The sequence below is a fragment of the Sander vitreus genome, chromosome 8 (assembly GCF_031162955.1).
Source record: "Sander vitreus isolate 19-12246 chromosome 8, sanVit1, whole genome shotgun sequence".
NCBI lineage: Eukaryota > Metazoa > Chordata > Actinopteri > Perciformes > Percidae > Sander > Sander vitreus.
The window spans coordinates 7,008,942-7,028,037 of record NC_135862.1 but is presented as its reverse complement, the minus strand read 5'-3'; the positions used below and the strand labels follow the sequence as shown (position 1 = coordinate 7,028,037).

Genomic DNA, 19,096 nt, shown 5'->3' with positions numbered 1-19,096 from the left:
TCCATTTGTGAGTGGCTGGTAACATTTGAACATTCACTAGCCATTTGGCTGGTGGACAAAAAAGTTAATTCTGGACCCTGCTCACAGTGCTGTTTTAATGCACAATAAACGTGATCCCCAGTCAAAAGAAAGTCAATTATCTTCCATGACAAATTCACCGTATTCAACCAATTACATGTTTCTGTGGACCGTAAGAGCATTTAAGAAATCTAATCCTTTCCAGTAACCACAAGTGTGGGGGGGGAGGGTCTTTGTTTCAGACAATTTAGCTCACTAATTGGGTGTGTAATCCTGTCTGGTACTCTCCCACAGAACTTTCACACCCGGGAATCTGATGGCATTTCCCAAATGTACTCTCTTCTCATCTATACATGTACAGTCAGACTTCTTGCTGCACCATCAGGATTTTGGTGGAGATTTGTTTCCCATTAATGCAAACATTTAGATTAGATAGTTTTGTCTAAAATAATGACAATACAATTTGCGAAATTGTAGCCGTTTTTGGAGTGAAGTTGTAGGAAATGTATATTCTTTTTTTCCAGACATCTATTTTACAAGATTTAAATTACATTGTCAACTTTCAGATGTACGTACTTCGTTGTATCATAATGATAATGAACATACTGCGTTAAAAGACATTGTTGTCCAAATGAATGCTATAAAGCACATTTTAAATACAACAAAGTGAGTTTTTTTTTTTTTTGCCATTTCAAAATCCAGTGTCATTAACCACACTAAATAAGGCTCTATGGCCGGTTCATTAGTTGTAAGATAGTCGATTTCTTTTGTAAAATACAAGCGAATAATACTATGTTGAAATGAGTGGTCAAAAGTTACAATGTAGGCATTGTGTGGATTTAGACTATTTGTGTGGGGAAAATGTGTACATTTTGATAACAAAAAGTTTAAGAACCAGCTGAAATTGCAGCCATTTCATAAGCATAAGTTTAGATTAATAGACCCCATTGATTATCATCAATAATGCATAATAAGTGCAGAGTAAACTGAGCAACAGTGGTGACTTGCCTATTTCAGGGGCTCTGGATTTTGAGCGTTGCAGGGGGGAGCCGGGGCAGAGTTGAGGTGAGGGTCAGGGTCAAGGGTCATGCAGGGTCTCTGTAGCAGAGACCTGATGTCTGGCCATGAGGAGCAGATAAAGATGCACCTAAACTTCACAGCTTGTTTCTGAGCTGCTGGCGTTCAGCTATGAACACAAGAGCACGCCCAAACCTGCTGCCAACCCCCCCCCCACCCCACCCAATCCCTCCTCCTCCTCACTGCACTCAATAAATCATCAAGGGAGGGGTGAAGGACAGAGAGGTGTGAGAGAACTACCTTCAGCTTCATCTACAGTTCTTATCCAGTAAGTAAATTATTCTAATCTTGCAAAAAATAAAACGAGATTTAAGGATTTGGAACAGATAGATGGCATCAAATAAATGAAAATACAAAAAGACAAAAATAAGTATTTAAAGAAATTATTAGTAGTCAGGAGACTTATTCTTATCATACAGTATCTGGTGGTCATGTTTCCATATAAAAGACAAATAGATTAATAATTAACGCCAGATATCACTTTCATATTATTTACTTTTTTTTGTCAAGCTAGTCATTCCATGAAAGTGCTTTTTATCGCACTTGCATTAAAGAATATCTGCTCCGGTGACTATTAAATTAATTCTGTTGTTTCCATGTACTGACAACTATTATATAAATAAAAGCTCATCACAATACTAAAGGTAGAAATTAGATTTATGAAGCCATACATTTTTCACAGTCATTTAGGTTCACTTCATTTGTGTCTGCAGAGAAAGAGAGCCATACTGCAGAGAACCTGGCCACTGCTTAGATAGAGAGCAACCTTTGTTCATGCACACACACACACGCCAAAAATCAAAGCCACACACACACACAAGCTGAAGCTCCAGTGGTCGCTGCAGACTGTAGAGTAAACAGGATCTTTATGTGGAGATGTGCTGAGAGCAGCAGTGCGGCTGCATGGGATGATGTCACCTGCCACTGGGCTTCCCACTCAACTTTAAGCATAACTGTCCTTCATTGAGGAGACAATCAGGCGTATGTGAAGGACAGAGAGAAAGAGAGCGTGTGCAGAAGAAAGAAAAGGTAATAAGAGAGAAAGCGCGTGGGTCTTCGTCGGCTCGTTGCCAGACACTGAAGGTCGGCGTCTACATGCCTCCTTGTGGTTGTAAACGTAGTGAGGCAGCCGGGAAAGGGAAGCTTTGATTGGGCAGGTGATTGCTCCAAGGCCGTCAGCCTTCACCCGTTTCCTTTCCCACCTTTCACTCACTGTAGGACACATTTGGGCTGCAACTAACAATTGTTTTAATTGTTGATTAATCTGTCTCGATTAAACGATTAGTTGAAAAATGGCGTTCAATGTTTTCCAAAGGCCAAGATGACGTCCTCAAATGTGTTTTGGCCACACTCAAATTATATTCAGTTTACTGTCATAGAGGAGTGAAGAAACCAAAATAATAGTCACATTCAAGAAGCTGGAATCCGAGAATTTTGAAAAAAATCAAACCGATTAATAGATTATCAAACAAAGTTGGCAATTAATTTAATAGTTGACAACTAACTGATTAATCTTTGCAACTCTAGACACATCAGAAAATCATTTTTAACAGGGCATCGTGTCACAGAAGGGCAGGGTTTACCTTTTCGGTTTACGACATCAGGACAATTCAGAACTGGTTAGGTAAATTACAAATTACAGGAACATGTACTTAATTACAGCTCTTTGACTGCTGTCATTGTCTTAATCTGTCAATCACTGTCCTGAAATGGCAAACCCCGCAGTCCTCTGTGCCTTTGGTGAGAACGTTTAAGTATTTAAAAATACAACTCAACTCAGGTGTGTAAAGCAACCTCAGAAAAGGAACTTTCAAAACACCACAAGGGAGAGGCCATAGATCCAAAGATCACTCTATTGCATGAAATATGAAACTACTGCAAAAGCTGCATTAACTGGAGAGGTACTATCCACAATTTGTGTTTGTGCTCACTTGCTGTATAAGACAGCTTTAACTGGTCTTTTTTTCCAGGCAAAACGTTCACATTTAATAAAGAAAATCTTTATTGCACTAATTTTTGCATCCAGCACTGTCACAAAAAGGCTATTGTTTATGGTTTATTTGAATCCCTATTAGTTGTTACCTTAACCAACAACTACTTTTCCTGGTAAATAAAAGATAACGGTAGTACAACTAAAAAAAATGCCTGAACTTATTCTACATACAGTACACAATACAGTAGTTTCACTCCCATGCAATATAACAATAACAATGTTGCTAACCAACTTTTAACATTACATAAAAACCAACCAAACATACAGTATGATATTAAAAACCATAAGATGGTACATTGGCCAAAATACCATAAATCTCACTTAATTTAAACAGAATGAAGATTTAAAGAAGTTTGTTTTCAAGGCCTTCTTTGCAGGAATAAGGCCTGAAGCTGCTGTTTAAAACCCTTCTTCCTACCTTACAATACTTGCATATAAGTATGGCAGACCTTTACAGTGAGGTCTGGCTTTATACATCACAATTTATTTGATTGCATCTTTGCCATTCATTTTAAACATTTCCACAGCACTTAAACACAACATAAACTAATTAGGTACTGTTACCATCACACTTAAACTGCACTATATTATACTATCCCACAATTCTACTGCCGTCATAGAAAAGACACTTCATGCTGATATGCAAGAAATCACCTCTGCGTTACGTGGATTAGTGCAACAGAGCTCAGCTGGTGTGTGTGTGTGTGTGTCAATAGGGGAGGTTTAAAGAGAAAGACTTAACACTGTGGGAGCTGGAATGATCTGGATTTCACGTGATAGACTTGATAGCATGTGTGCATTTTAAGGCGAGTGAGTCACCTGTCAGAACTGTGCAGAAGCAGGACATCAATATGCAGAAGTGGATATTAATATACAGTCCTGGTTTTCACAGCATGTTTGAGGACTACTGCATTTTGGCCACAGCCTCAAAACTGCCTGGCAACATTGTTTTTTTTGTTTTAAAGAAAGACATCTTTGGCCCAAATATACAGAATTTAAAAGAAAGCTCTGCATTACCAGTGCAGGATAAAAAGGCATAACAAAGATCCTCCGTGGCATGGGATGCTTTTACACTGCTTGGCAGTACAATGACGAGGTACATTTTTAGTATCAGAAACCCTGCTAGAAGTGGTTTCATGCTCTGCCTATTCAGCCAGACAGGACCACCTACAGCACCAGACAAAGAGCTCAGAGCACCGTGTACTTAAACTGAACACCAGGCCACAGACGGGCTGCAAGAAAACCACGAGCACATGCAAACTGTGCCACAGTCAAAAACGCATCCATCACTGATAAAAGCTTGGACTTCCTATCTGTGGGGATTCAATATTTACTAATACTGTACCAATATGTCTTTATGTCTGTGCAGCACTGAAACACTCTGTACTTTCCGTGACATAAAGGATGGGGTTGCTATGGTGACCGGTAATGGAAGTGGAGAATTAAAGTCATAATCCGATCCCAGTGGGATATAAAGCTGGTCTGGCCGACTAAAAGATGCCAAGAGGAGGGGCACCAGAGAGAGACCCACTCGCTCAGCATCCTGCCACCCGTCAGAGACGTCAGCATGAGGTTAATTCACTCCCAACCCAACCGGTGAATTAAACGTTTGCTCTGTGCCTCCATCCTCGTGACTGAAGCACAAGCATCAAAAAGGGTTTATGATCTAATTATTCTTTACCCAAAGGGATCATTTTACCTCTTTTAAAGTGTAACCACCACTTAGCCAGGCCTTTAGACTCTGTTAAATTGCACAAAGCTGCCAACTCAGTCTGGGTTAAAAATCCAGCTTGCGTTTAGAAGATATGAAATATTAATTAGCCCAAAGCCGAGTTGGAAGAGAGGGTTAGCCCCAGTTCAAGTGCAAAGACTTTTTTAGCGTCTGTGCAGCATCATTTAAGTCAATAAATAAAGAATAGGAAATTCTATTCAAAATTAGCAAATTTTAAATCACAAATGTTAGAAAAAGACTTTTTTTACATTCATATTTTTTTTTACATTCACCAAAATCAGTTGTGAATGTACATATCTTTACAACATTAAAAAAAAAACTATCCAGTGCACTAGACCCACAATTCACATAGGAAAGAAAAAATAAATATGCCTTAAACCTGTCAAACATCTTAATGACACATCCGGGGGGGGGGGGTTTCTAATCACTTGAAGACAAACGAAGGTTGCCTTCTTAGTGCGCTTAAACAGGTAAAAGCTTGTCCCTCTGTGGGGAGACAGAGCGGGAGGAAACCAAACCCCCAACTCCTTAAATTCTTCCTGCATAGCTAAAATGACTGAAACCAAAACATTTCTGCGCAGAAATATGATATTACTGAAAAATAGTCGATATTTGATGTCCTCATATACAAACATGCTACCAAGCTTTCCCTAGACAGAGAATTGAGACTTGGACTCAAAGTGAGACTTGACTGCTCTGAGGCCAGACTTATTAAAGCAAAAACATTCAATTCACAACTTTTGACCTGGTACAATCCCAGAATAATAAATAAATCCAATGACAGACAGGCCTTTGCATAGTCACACAATGGTAAATGGACTGCCTTTATATAGCGCTTTTCTAGTCTTAGTGACCACTCAAAGCACTTACAGCCAAAAATTGAAAATCATTAGGCCAGGTAACATAAACAGTATCAACACAGCTTTGAAAGGAAATTGTTGAAATGGCACGTTAGACCTGAATCTTGACTTGTAATTGGCTTATTAAAGACGTATGTCTTCAGCTGTCCTATAAATAAAGACCTAAAATGGCCAAAAAAAATAATCAAAATTCTAAATAAAAGACTTATGACTTGACTTGCTGTCAAGGACCTGAGACATGAAACTTACTCTGACAGACTTGACTTAGACTTGCCACAAAATACAGGTCTGCGCTCAAAACAAACTCTGGCGTGCTACAGCAAGAACAGGGATAGGATATCAAACTCAAATACGTTTTCTTAGAACAGAGGATCATAAACCTCAATCTGAGTCATATTTTTTAATGGTTTTATCCATAGGTTTCATCTCCACAGACATGTGTGTTACTAGGTGTGCTACAGAGAAACACTAAATACAGAGAACAAATTCATCACATTTTTTTTACACGAGGCCAGAGCTTGAAAAAACAAGACACACACCCAGGCCTCTGCCAGGACACATTGCTGTGTTGTATAATCTGCACACCAAGTTCATGGAGGCCGCCACTGCCCTGCTGCTGACATAAGCTTGTTGGTTCATCTTCCTCTAATAAAGCTTTGCATATACATGGATGTCCCACTGATCCTGGAGCTTGTGAGCCTTTTGGAAAATGTGCTTTCAAAAACAAACGAGGCTGCGCAAAGTCCCTGTGGCACGCCGATAACGGCTTTATTGCTTCCTGCAGGTCAAGGGTCAGGGAGCAGACCACCCCATCATTACCAGGGGCGGGCAGAGGAAGGGAAGGTTAGGCGACAGGAGGTGTCAGGGATCATCTGTAGCTGTCGACATGGAGAGGAAAAACTGGCAGGCGGGCTGGAGTCAGTGTTGGGGGGGGATTTCTTCCCCTCAGTGGCACATTTTGTATGCACACAATGCATGTACAATTATTAAGAAAAGGGCTCTCTTTTGTTGGTCATATCTAATTCTGGATTTTGATAAGCCAACTTGCATGCCAAAAATCAGCTTTTGTTTATAAAAAGGTATAAAGGTTAACTGTGCTGACTCATACTAATAGAATAAATAAGACCAGTACTAAAGATAACATCAGGCATTTTAAAATGTCAGTGCAACCTAAATGTAGTGTTTGAATAAACCTACTAAGTATTTAGTAGGGGTGTATTATCACATGGATCTGTTACTTGCAAGTTTACAGACTTTTGTGGCAAAGACAGTCAACTGTTTCTCTGCAAGTTCACTTGGAAGAGCACCCTGAAAATATTCAGAGCCCTCATTGCTGTAACGTTTAAATCGCCTGTTCACACCTGCCACAACAAATCTGACTGAAGCGTAAAATGTCCCAGAGTTTGGTCCAAACAATGCCTGGTGTGAACATGGCACAGAAAAGATAGCAGATCAGACTTTTAACTCTAAATGATCACATTACTTAAAAGTTATGGTACAGCAATATGTTTAAAGCCTCCCTCTTTTTCTAGCCTGCACTTTATTTGTAGACACATCGGTGTGCCATGAATGATGCATCCTTTTCAGGAGTGGAAACACTCATCCAAAACACACACACACACGTTGAACCTAATATGAGGGGTGTTTAATTAAATTTGGATCATCGAGCACAACAAATAAACTCTTACTTTATACAGCAGTTACTTTCCACGGCTGATAAAATGCAATGCTATTTACGTGCAAGCCTCAACATTAATTCCCAACATGTTTATATCTGTCAGCAGCTCGGACACACTGCTTTCCGCGCTGACGCACCGTCACCTGCTGGCACACAGATGTTGTCTGTAGCGTCTCTGGTTCTGACCATGGAAACAGTGACGGGACAGCTCGCTTCAACGCAGCGTAATAACTCCTGAAAATAATGTCCATCTCGCAAATGTATCTGTCTCTGCACTCATCTCAACCATCGAATACAGCAACAGAAAATAATACTCACAGCTTCTTTTTTTCTGTGAAGAAATGTTTCGCGGTGTTGGTGAATTCTTAAAAAAACAAAACACCACTAAATGTTGCGTTAAAATGCGTTGTAACTCACGTTACTGAAATTGTAACGGGTAGGCTATAATATTACCGAATTGTAATTAGTAATGCGTTATATTACTGCGTTACAGCAAAAAGGAATACATTACTGTAATTGCGTTACTGCGTATTGCGTTACGTGTGTTACAAAGTGACGAGCGTTTGTCACGAAAGTAAAGGCTGGACTACAATAGAGCTGTTTGGAGCAGTTTGTGAACAGTGTTTTCTGTTGGAGATGGTAAGTCCCTTTGGGGTGGACTTGGGGCTTTTTCACTTTGTAAACCTTTAATGTGCACAAAAAAAGATATATAACACAATAAAAGGAAAGGGAAAAAACAAAAAGCATAATATAAGCACTTTAAGTGTCACAGACATGCTTAAATGCTATTAGAGAAGCTTTCCAAAACTCACAAATAATAGTATTTTAAAGATGTTTGAAATGTGCACAAAATGTCTGTATTAGACATACAATTTCACTACAAAACGTATTGTATATGCCTCTCAGTCACCCTTGAATTTGTACTATGACACAGATGAGCTTATTCCAGACCACATAATTATAAACAATAATAATAATTTATTACAAATATTAAATACATATATCATCCAATTTAATAATAAATAATAAAATAATAATAAATAATAAATAATAATAATAATTTAAAAAAGCGAAGAAATAACAGTATGATGTATGTGGCTGCATGTTATGGACTCAAACATTTCACTTCACTGCCTGCTTTGCCGAGTCTGGACTGCAATGTCTTTCAACCATGTGGTGTTGACACAGGAGTCCCATCTCTGTGTCAACCACAGGCCAGCGACACAAAAGCTAGCCCTGAGAGTGAGTGTGAGTGTGTGAGACACATCAGCCTGCCGCCATCTGCAGCTTTCAAGGCAGCCAGATAGCAGATAATAGGTTAGGTAAACACATCAGCCGAGGTCGAGTAGAAGTCAGTTCAGCTATACAGTTAACCATTTGTCAGCTATACGATTTTATTTTCTTGCCATTATTTGCCAGCGGGTGGATAATCAACACCGAAACGTTTAATAAAAGACACACCCACGCTGAGCGTACGCACTTGCAGCAAAATTCTAATTACTAACACCTCGTGAAAATGCAGATTCAGACAGCTGCTACATGATGCCAGCAGGTGGTGAAGCAGGTCATTTACATACACTGCCTTCCGCGCTGTTTAATCCACGGCTGCATTTTAGGTGCAAGACTGTCTGACACAGGAACGTGTCTGACAACCTCACTGTACAAAAGGTGTGAGAAGAAGCTGTTGTATAGTTCATGTGGCTGCCTGTGTGCTTGTGCCGATTGTATCGTATGAATCGTATTTTCTTCTTTCTTCGGTTTTTGGCAAGCAGATATTAAGGTGACTTACATTTTCTCTTAGAAAGCTTCTGGTGGAGCTGCATGTCCGCCTGCTGAAACCAGTTTATTGTCTCTTTTCCATGGATCTGACGCCCCGCGTCTCTGCTCTCCATATGCCTGCTCATCAAGGTTTTGCTCTGCACTCCATAAGCGTAGATAACGTTATGGTTATGATATGGATTGGGATATTAAAAGATAAGATCATAATGTTAAACCGAACATGATGCTGGGATATTGTCACACCAAGCAAGCACATACACCTCAACCTGTCTATATTGTTTCTGTTTATAGTGTGTGTATATTGTTTGTTTTGTATGAGTAAGCACATGGTGAGCAATGTATAATCCAAAGCAAAATGCCTCGTATGTGTCCTCATACCTGGCAAATAAAGCTGATTCTGATTTAAAAGGAAGCCGTTGCTTGAACATAGGAGACATTGCTATTAAATACATTCTTTAAATGTTTAAATATTTTGAATAAAATGTTCACACTCTTTTATAAATGTTTATTCATGTAACGTTAACTGTATTGCTTGCAATGACAAAGCCATCACCATTCTCGAGTTACCTGTATTGGACGATATGAAAATAGAAACAATCTCCTAACCCTAGCTGCCTTAAAAAGGTTGAAACTTTAGGATTTAACTTCATCAGTCTCACCAGTGTGCAATTCTTTTTACATTACAACATAATGCAATTATGGCTAATTTCTCAAAGTATCCTATAAAAACTGAGCCAGTGGTATCCTAGATGAGCACTGAAACAATAAGTGCAATCTGTAACAATTTGGTAAATGATGAATCACTGAAGTCATTTATCAAGCAAAAATGCCAAATAATTGCCGTTTTCCACAACTTTTCTGCTTTCCTTTTTTGGTTTTCGACTGTTGGTCGGATAAAACAAGCAATTGAAAGGCATGACGTTGGACTCTGGGTATTTTTTGCGATGTATTTAACATTTTATAGGTGTAATGATTCTTTAGGATGAAAATAAGTGTTGGTTACCTGCCCCATCTGAGATGTTACCGTTGAGTACAACGTTTTTATTATACCACCTCAATCAACCCATTAGGCTGGTTTTTAATAAACTTAATAAATGATGCATCATCTAAATCAGGCCAGTGATGTCGGCGATACCACAGATAAAACGTCTAATATCACATTTAATGGACACAGCCTGACCAGCGCCCTGCCTGTTAACTGCAGGGACAGCCTCCTGACATAAATAACAAGGTGGCAGCTCACTATGCAAACAAGAGCTATTTGTGACTGTCTTAGGCCTATTTGTGACGTTCTGCTGGCAGTTTGATGATGGACGTTAAGTTACATCCACATCCTATTTGTGGCACCAGATCCACATTTAGACCCTCATCCATTTTAGCTGAGCCCCTTAACTGGACGGATCTGTACAGTCAGTGAGGGAAAAGGCTGAGTGAGCACACCAACTGAGTTGTGTTGGAGTGAAAAAAGAAGCAAGGAGGAAGAAAATGAAAAAAAAAAAAAGAGCAGCGGAGGAAGACAAAAGGCAGCAACATATTTGCATGGGTGTGGTGTACATGTAAGCTCCTCTATAATTACCTCTAAATCATTTTACATGACAAGCTTGTTTCCTAAATGCTACATAATTGGGGAGGGGGGGAAATCCATTCCTTGTCATAAACGTGTCCACATGTGGCTCCACAGTTGAAGGCTCTCTGCATCGGTGCAGATGCGTCTGGCAGAAATGCGCTGACTCTTTAGAGGTTGTGATATAGATAACTGAGGTCTTCCAGCAATGCTGCGGCCAGTCGTGAGTCTATTTTGGGGCAAGTTGAGTTTAAGTGTAGGCTATGCTAGGCATCGTCTTGGAATAGAAGAACCTTCGGTTTAGCAAGAGGGTCATGGCGGCGGAACAAAAATGTATCAGGGTTTCACTCAAATGACTGTGTTACAGGGCAGCCTGTCACCATGACGGAAGTCAGTTACTAAAGATTCATTTCAATATGTGATCATTGGAGTCCTGCTGCAGGGACACTCTACTGCAGAGAAGTCTGTTGTCCTACTTTCCCCAACTTTGTTTTGAATGTTTGTAGGGCTGTAATGATTATTTTCCTTATAAAAAAATATTTTCTTTGATTAACCATTTAGTCTATAAAACGTTTCCCAGAGAACCAGGAGATATCTTCAAATTACTTGTTTTGTCTAACTAACAGTTTAAATGTCAAGAGAGAGAGAGAGAGACACACACACTTTAAGTCATTTATCAAGCAGAAATGTCAAACATTTACTATACCAGCTTCTCAAATGTTAGAATTTGCTGCAATTTTCTGTTTTGTATCATTGTAAATGGAATATGTTTGGGTTTTGGATTGCTGGGTTAGACAAAGCAAGCAAACCAAAGATGTCCCCTCAAGCTCGGATACTTGCAAAAGAACATTTGTCTCCGTTTTTTTTTTTTGACAGACTAAACAAGGACTGTACGTTTTATTAACTGCTGCACTTTTGACAGTTTAAGCAAATCATCTGAAGGGCTTAGTTACAGAAAAAGAGAGCATATACCTCCATCCATATCTATCTGTCTATCTATCCATCCATCCATACACACAGTATATCAACTCTAATGGCAACACTATTAAATAATACTGTCTGGGAGCACTCCTTGTAGTACCATAAAAAACAAAGTGATGTAGTTTATCTTCCACTGTAATGAGCAGAGTCTATTCAAAGCTGGCCTCTGCTGAGCTCCACCTGGCTTGCTGGAAACACACACACACCTCCTTCAACTAGTGCTGCAGGCAAAGCAGGTGTTATTCATAGCTTCCGTCAGGGTAACTTGGCTAACACTTTGGCTAACACTTAAAATTCAAGTGTGGCATGTGTAGAGAAGTAATACAGTACAGCGCAATGCAAGCTCCCCTTCAGGCCATTTCTTCACTAAAACCATGTGGATCACAGCACGAGGATGCAGAGCTGGATGCAAACAACAAAAGTCACAGCCAACGCTCATCACTCCGGACAAAGCAACAAAGAATAACCCAGACTCCCCGGTGGTGGTGGTGTGGAAGATTTAAAATTGATTAGATTGAATTGAAAGATTGCTACATATGTCAGAGGTCGCACGCCTCTGGAGCAACTAGGGTTTAAGTGTCTTGCTCAGGGACACATTGGTTGATGTACCGCAGTGGGAATCGAACCCAGATCTCCCACACCAAAGGCATGTGTCATATCCATACATACATCACCAACATGTAAAAACTGTATCGACACAAATGGGTATGAATATTACACCGGACTAATAGTTACAATACTGGGAGCACACACACGAGCACACACACACCTCAGTGAATGTGAACAAAGCATGAGGTCTGGAGAGGCTTTAGACCCGTCGGGGCTTTTGTGTTTGCATGGTGATGCCATGGGTAACAAACACACATCTCAACATCCCGTATCCAAGCTCCCACTGGTCCTCTGCCAGTCCTACTACTGGTCCTGACCATGTTGCTGGTATTTTTATTCTGCTCAAATAACTATCCTACTCTTACATTTTGTCAGGATTTATTTAAAAAGCTAAACCATGATTATTTTTCAAACAAAAACCTGGCAATTTGTCATGTTTTTTTGTTTTTTTTAATATAGTTTTAATTTAAAATGAGCATATTTGTGCTATATTGGACTTTTTGAGGAAACCTATTCTTTTCCAGTTTAGTTTTTTTGTCATTCTGCAACCCACTTATCTTCTTAGCTGAGAGGCCCCGTGCCTCCGTTTGCACTGTAAACCCTGACAGCTATTGTCAGCTGTCAGGGTCATCCGAGTTAAGGCCTGGTCATTAAGTAGTAGCAGATATCTGCTCTAATTGTGCAGCTCATTTTAACAAGCTTTTTCTACCACAGTTAACCCTATCTACAGTTGGCTTGTGAGCTACAACCTGAGGCTTAGACTTAGCCACTTATACGTACCAGTTGCTGCATGCTTCCATGTCATTACATTAAAGTATGCCTGCAACTTAAGCCTTAAGAGGTTTAGGGGCCTATTTCATTTATTTATCATCATTGTTATGCCCTCCAGCTGAGCATCAAAATCAAGTTCTTACAGGGGGAAAGAAAAAAAAAAAGACTGACTTTTCATGATGCGATACATCATTTGATTTTCAAGGCTACTTCATGTTATTGTGTTGTTAATGAGCTTGGCAACAGCAGCACACAAAGTTATTACAGCAGATATAAACAGAGACCAAGTCACTCCTTCTCGCTTTGATCTGCACTGCTCATGTGACACCGCCTTGAAAATAAATGATAGCTGCTATATACTACAGCATTTGCTGTTTGCAGTAATCACCCCAAGCAGGCAGGTTTAACAAGTCCTCAGTTGCTTGCATCCGAGCCCTTCCCCTCAATGTACACCTACCATTTAAGACAGACTATTGTGGCGTCTTGCACTGTGCAAATAAGCCCACTGCAGTAAAACCTATATACTGAGGTGTACTGCGTTTCTCAATGCACCATCAGCGCTCTGCCTTTCTGTGAATGGGAAAACTCAAATGTAAAAAGCAAACGTAAGTTGGAAGCAAATGCTTTGAACTCGGTTTTCCCTATGTGGAAGTTTGAAAGAACAGGACGGCCTCTGTTGAGAAAAGCTTGGGTCTTAAACCGATTAAACAACCTCAAGTGGACCCCTCATTCCGTAAGCAACCCTGTTTAAGGTACTATGCAGTCTGGGATCAAGCATTATGGCTTAAACTGCACACTGCAATCGCTGGTCTCCAAGATAAGCGCAACATGTTTTCCACTGCATTTAAGCCATTTTGTTGACACACACTTACCCTGCATAGTGAGCATACCCAAATATGTTGGAGCCCGTTGGGTTTATTTGGTTTTTTTAAGCAGCTGAGCGAATGAACTGTCACACCCAATTTGAACTGGTTGTGCACGTGCTAGGTGAGACTTGTCAACAGTCGTGACAAACTATTTTTTCAGTTAGTAGCAGTTAAAACATGCCACTGCAAACCTATCACTAGAGCTAGGTGTCTTACATGGGGAAAAAGCTGCATAAACCCCATTATACTGATTACAACCCTGGTTTAACAGGCATTATTATATCCTGAATGCTTCAGTGGTGTAGATTAGTCAAGGTCTAAAGCCTAAAATATATTATTGAGAAAGATCAACTGTGCTTCTCTTGGTATGTCTTATAAAAAGAACTAGTTTTACATACAGAGTGAAATGTAGGCCTACTGTACCGTGCTAAAATCAGAGCTGTAATTTTAGTCCCTGGAACCACAACACAAAACATCCACCTCTTACTGGATGAATGCTATCCACACTTCTACTGCAATTTGCACGCTCTTAGAAAGAGTCTTTTAGAAAGTGCAAGTCATTTTGAACAGATACTTATGTCCAGTTTGGACAAGCATGTATGTGTGAGTGTCTTTAGTTAGTGGCCAGAATTAGTTTAGCAGTTTCTGTATCAGATTTAGGGTAAGAAACTGGCTTTATGTGTCAGTTATTTTGCTTCACACACTCATAAGAGTTGTGAAATTTGAGACACCATTTGAGATAGGTTAATAATTCAATATTTATTTTGTATTCTATAGATCCAGTCCTGTGCAACAATACTACAAATTGCAGCCTCAAGTTGTCCCACAGAAATTAGTTAAAACACCACAGTAGTCTCAACATAAATGGACCTTTCAGAGTCTGGCAGTATTAATTGCCAGGCAACTGTATTGTATAGCATTACATAAGTACAGGAGTTGTTATTTTTATGGTCGCTTAGTGCTACCACCAGGAGGTTTCTTTCCACTAACAGTGCAGCTTCAGAGGGACAAACAAAAAAGGCACAAGCAGGTCACCTGCTAGAGACACCCGACTGTATTACGTGGCACACTCCGATACTCTGCGACACTGGTCCCACTGGTAATAGATAGATATTGATTTGTGATTTGCAGCGCGCTCCAGGAACTGTTCAGTAATTAAAACGTAATTCACCTTGGATGAATCACTTTCCCTCATCGATGCATGTTCTACTCTGCGTCAGTTAGGCAGCCTGGTGATTTCATGCAACCCCCCTGGATGACTTTTGCCCCGTTCCTCAAAACAAACTGACATCTATTGACATAGTTGGTGTATAAACTGGTGTCTCTCAGTCTCTCTTTTACGGTGGATTTCTCCCTGTATGAATGTTAAATGTTGGCACAAAATGGCCTCTCTAGAAAGAAACCCTTGTTCTTTGTGGTTTTGTTTTTTTAAAAATGGTCCAAACATCAAACATGGCTTTTGCTGAAGATATGTTTTACCCAATTAAACATTTTCTGCTAAAACACGCTGGAAAAGGAAGGCAAAATTTCTGAGAATAAAACAACCCACACAAAAACAAACAAAAAGCAGCATCAACAGGATGCAAATGTGGATTTCCCCCTTCAAAATGGTAAATGGAATCAGGAAGCTCTGGACAAACTTGCTCCACATGCACACAAGATGATGATGCACTTTTGTGAACAAGTGCGCGTGAGGTTGAGTATTAGACACAAATGAGCAAATCCAAGCTTGGACAAGAAGGAAAACGACGAACGGATACAGAAGAAAGAGACTAGATGAATGCAACAATACAGCCATTCTCTATCATTTCATAATGATCTAAATGTCCCTGAGTGGCCTTGAGTGCTAGCTACAGAGAGACAGACTGGTTTTCCATTATGCCACTGTCACTGTGCCACCTCACCAGCTGGGTGGGAGCGGCCTACTTAGCACAATAGTACATTAAGCGTATGTACTTGGAGGAAAGGAAGTCTCTTTTCTGATACATCAAACATGTCTAAGATTCTAACAGGCTTGAATCACTAGAGCCATGACTGGGCTGTCTACAAACAAAGAGCAGACTTGACAGCGTTACCCGAGCTGCACTGAACGGCCCACTGTCCTTTCCTTAAACCTGGCTGTCAGTGAAGCTCTTCTTTCATCGACTAACTGTCTCTCTGCAGGAGGCTTTGAGGAGAGGCCAGGATTTAGGGGAGACACTGGCTGATTGTCTCTCTCCCACCCTCACTCCATCTTTCTCTGATAGCTCAGCCCTTACAATAGATGATATCATCCATCTTCGTGCATGCCAGAGTCAGTGTGCTGGAGACATGTGTGTGTGTATCTGTGCATACACAGAAAACATACTGTGCATCGCACTTTGGGAAACTGCAAATCCTAGCGGAGGTACACCACAAAACAGACCGAAAATCTGTCCTGAAAAGCCGGTGGCAGCATGAAGAGGTGCCCTGCTGGAACTGGGCCACCGTGCTAAAATGAAATGAGGCTGATCATTTATAGATATATATATGTGTGTGTGTGTGTGTGTGTGTGTGTGTGTGTGTGTGTGTCAGATGCTGCTGTTGACCTGCAGGTGTTTGCTAGGCCCGCAGCACTGACTGACAGGTGGCACCGGGCAATTAAGACACAGCTACGCATTTAGCGTTAATGGACAATTAAAAGAATGTTTGTGACTTACCTCAGTGCCACACGGACTGAGCTATCGTCCTGCCCCGAAGTCATGATTCCTTATACGATACTTGATTGAAAAAGAACAAAAAAAACGGATTTATCTGTTTTGGCTCCTTGCCCTGGCAAAAGAGTGAGAAAAAAAAACTGTGCACTCCCGGGCAGACGAGCGGACCGAGCAACGGAGCTGTTCACTTCGACTTCAGCGCCGCCATTGCAAAACAAACAAAATATATCTTAACGGTGTTTTTAAACCATGACATCAGCGTGGGGAGGTGAGGTGGTGTGTCCTCATGTCGCGTTTACGTGCACCGCATCTCTGCGCAGTTCGGTCCGGATGCTTCAGCTCCGGCTCGAGCCCACATGTAGACTACTGCTGCTGCTGCTGCTAGGTGAGCCACTGCCGCGCGCGTCTACGTGAACACACACACATACAAAAATGCACTCACGGGCGCAGCCGTGCCTCTCTGCTGCTGCTGCCCGTTTACGCACTTGGGAGGGAGCCGCAATGCGTCAGCAAGCCACGCCCTCTCCAGGAAAAACGGCTGCGATATGACGTCATAACAAGGGTGTTTATTCACATTTTTTTGTATAGAACTGGAAATACACTTTCATTTTTGTAAAGATTTAAATGCGTAATCACGTGATTTAGGTTGCTCTATACAGTTAATTGCACAATCAACCTAAAAACATGATACATTTGATTACACTATATCAGGTCATATATCAATCAAAATGTTGATTTAAGTGTCAACACATGAACAGTATACTGCCAAATGTAACAAGTCTCTGCAGCACTTTGGGGTTTTTATTTTAATTAATTTGTTTAGAGATTTCTTATTTTGTATTTTTTTCAAACTTTATTTTAATATCATCATTTTTGTCATTTCCTTTGTTGTGATATTGATATGAAATTCCCCTTTTGTTCCAGCTGTGTAGTCAGATTGTTTTTCTTATTGTAATTGATCAAAAGTACATTATCTTAATCTTACGTCATGTTTTTAACTAATGCAATTTTTTAAATGCATTGCCATCAAACAATCAATCAATCTTATTGTATTTAAAGTGTAAAATCACTATTAAACATGGTCTTAGTGCACTTTACAATTAAAGGAACACAGAAATAACAGACAACGAAAACGAAACAGCATTAAAGCAGTAATAATAAACAATACAAATTAGTTAGCAAATAATCAAACATGTTTCAATGTTGGGGTAGTTTTTTTTTTTTATCAATCTGATATAGTTAGTTTTATTTGGCATGAAGACAAACAAACACATCCTGCCATTTGTGTAATACTTTTATGATGAGGTTGTATCTCTAAAACACCAACATGGATCTAAACTGGTTTCATTTAGGCCTACTGAAGTTTGTTATTATAAAAAGCAAAACTTACAAACTACATAGACAATTTACAAGATACATATTGCATAAACATATTAAAATTAGAATAAAAGTGTTGTATATAAAGTCCATATGAAACATTAAAAAGTATTAAACTATGCATACGAAATACATACCTGCAGGTTAGTGCAATCTATAAAGTAATGGTCTGTATGCTAGTTCACTACTTACTCACTTATGGGAACGTTTAGTGCCACCTAGTGGATATGAACCATCATGGCACTGTGTGAGGACACTAAGTGGTGGAACAGTGGGTACACTACAACAAGAACAGGGACCATAACTGATTTTTGAGGAAGTTTCTTAGGTGCTGATGCAGAATGTCTTTTTGATTACATACAGGATTTAAAGGACGCTTTAAAGAGAATGGTGTCTCCCTTCAGAGGGCCCAGTTGACACCCACTGCAGGGCTTGTTGATAGGTAAACACTGAACATGAAACATTTAACATGAATACTGGGCTTCTATAGGAATGCTCACCCAACTTTTGGCACATTTTACTGTGTAATTGTTAGCACACGTATCTTGTTGCTCTGCGGAAACTTGATATATTTAAAATTGGACAGTGTATATTACACTCAATCTAACCTAAACATAATGTAACATCTACATGGGCAAAACTGCTGGACATGACTTATCAACACAATTGTAAGCAACAATATAACAATGGATGACATTTTTTAAAGACTTGGACACCCTTACTTAAATACTGGTCAAAGACAAGGAAATATTGTTTTAAAAAGAAATCATAGCTTGCAATAATAGCATTTATATTTAGATATTTAGTTTCTGGGGCCACTGTGTATTGTTTGTCTGTCCGTGTTGGTGTTTATGTGTTAAAAAGCATAGTAAAAATACTGTTATAAAAAAAACTAAGCCACAGCAAAGCTGTAATAACACCATGAATACAGGAATCCCGTTACAAGCCCAATCAAGTTACCGGGACAGGGAAGGCATGGCAAACTACAGGCTCACTAATGACTACACACACGTCAGTGCATATTATAGTGAAGCCAAGCCAAAGACTGCATGCTGGCTGCTCCACAGAGACTGAAAATCTGACTAAGTTTTCAAAAGACTGTTTGAAAATGTATAC

At 39.9% G+C, this 19,096-nt stretch overlaps 1 protein-coding gene across 1 annotated transcript in view; it reads right to left on the bottom strand.

Annotated features, from left to right (window-relative positions):
- The window catches only part of kif21a (kinesin family member 21A), a 54,417-nt gene extending 37,437 nt beyond the window's left edge, over nucleotides 1–16,980 (bottom strand). Inside the window, exon 1 of the mRNA XM_078256534.1 lies at nucleotides 16,607–16,980. Within this exon, the coding sequence (XP_078112660.1) occupies nucleotides 16,607–16,650 (44 nt within the window). The 5' untranslated portion in view covers nucleotides 16,651–16,980. The remainder of the gene's footprint in view (nucleotides 1–16,606) is intronic.
- Between the last annotated feature and the right edge of the window lie 2,116 nt (nucleotides 16,981–19,096).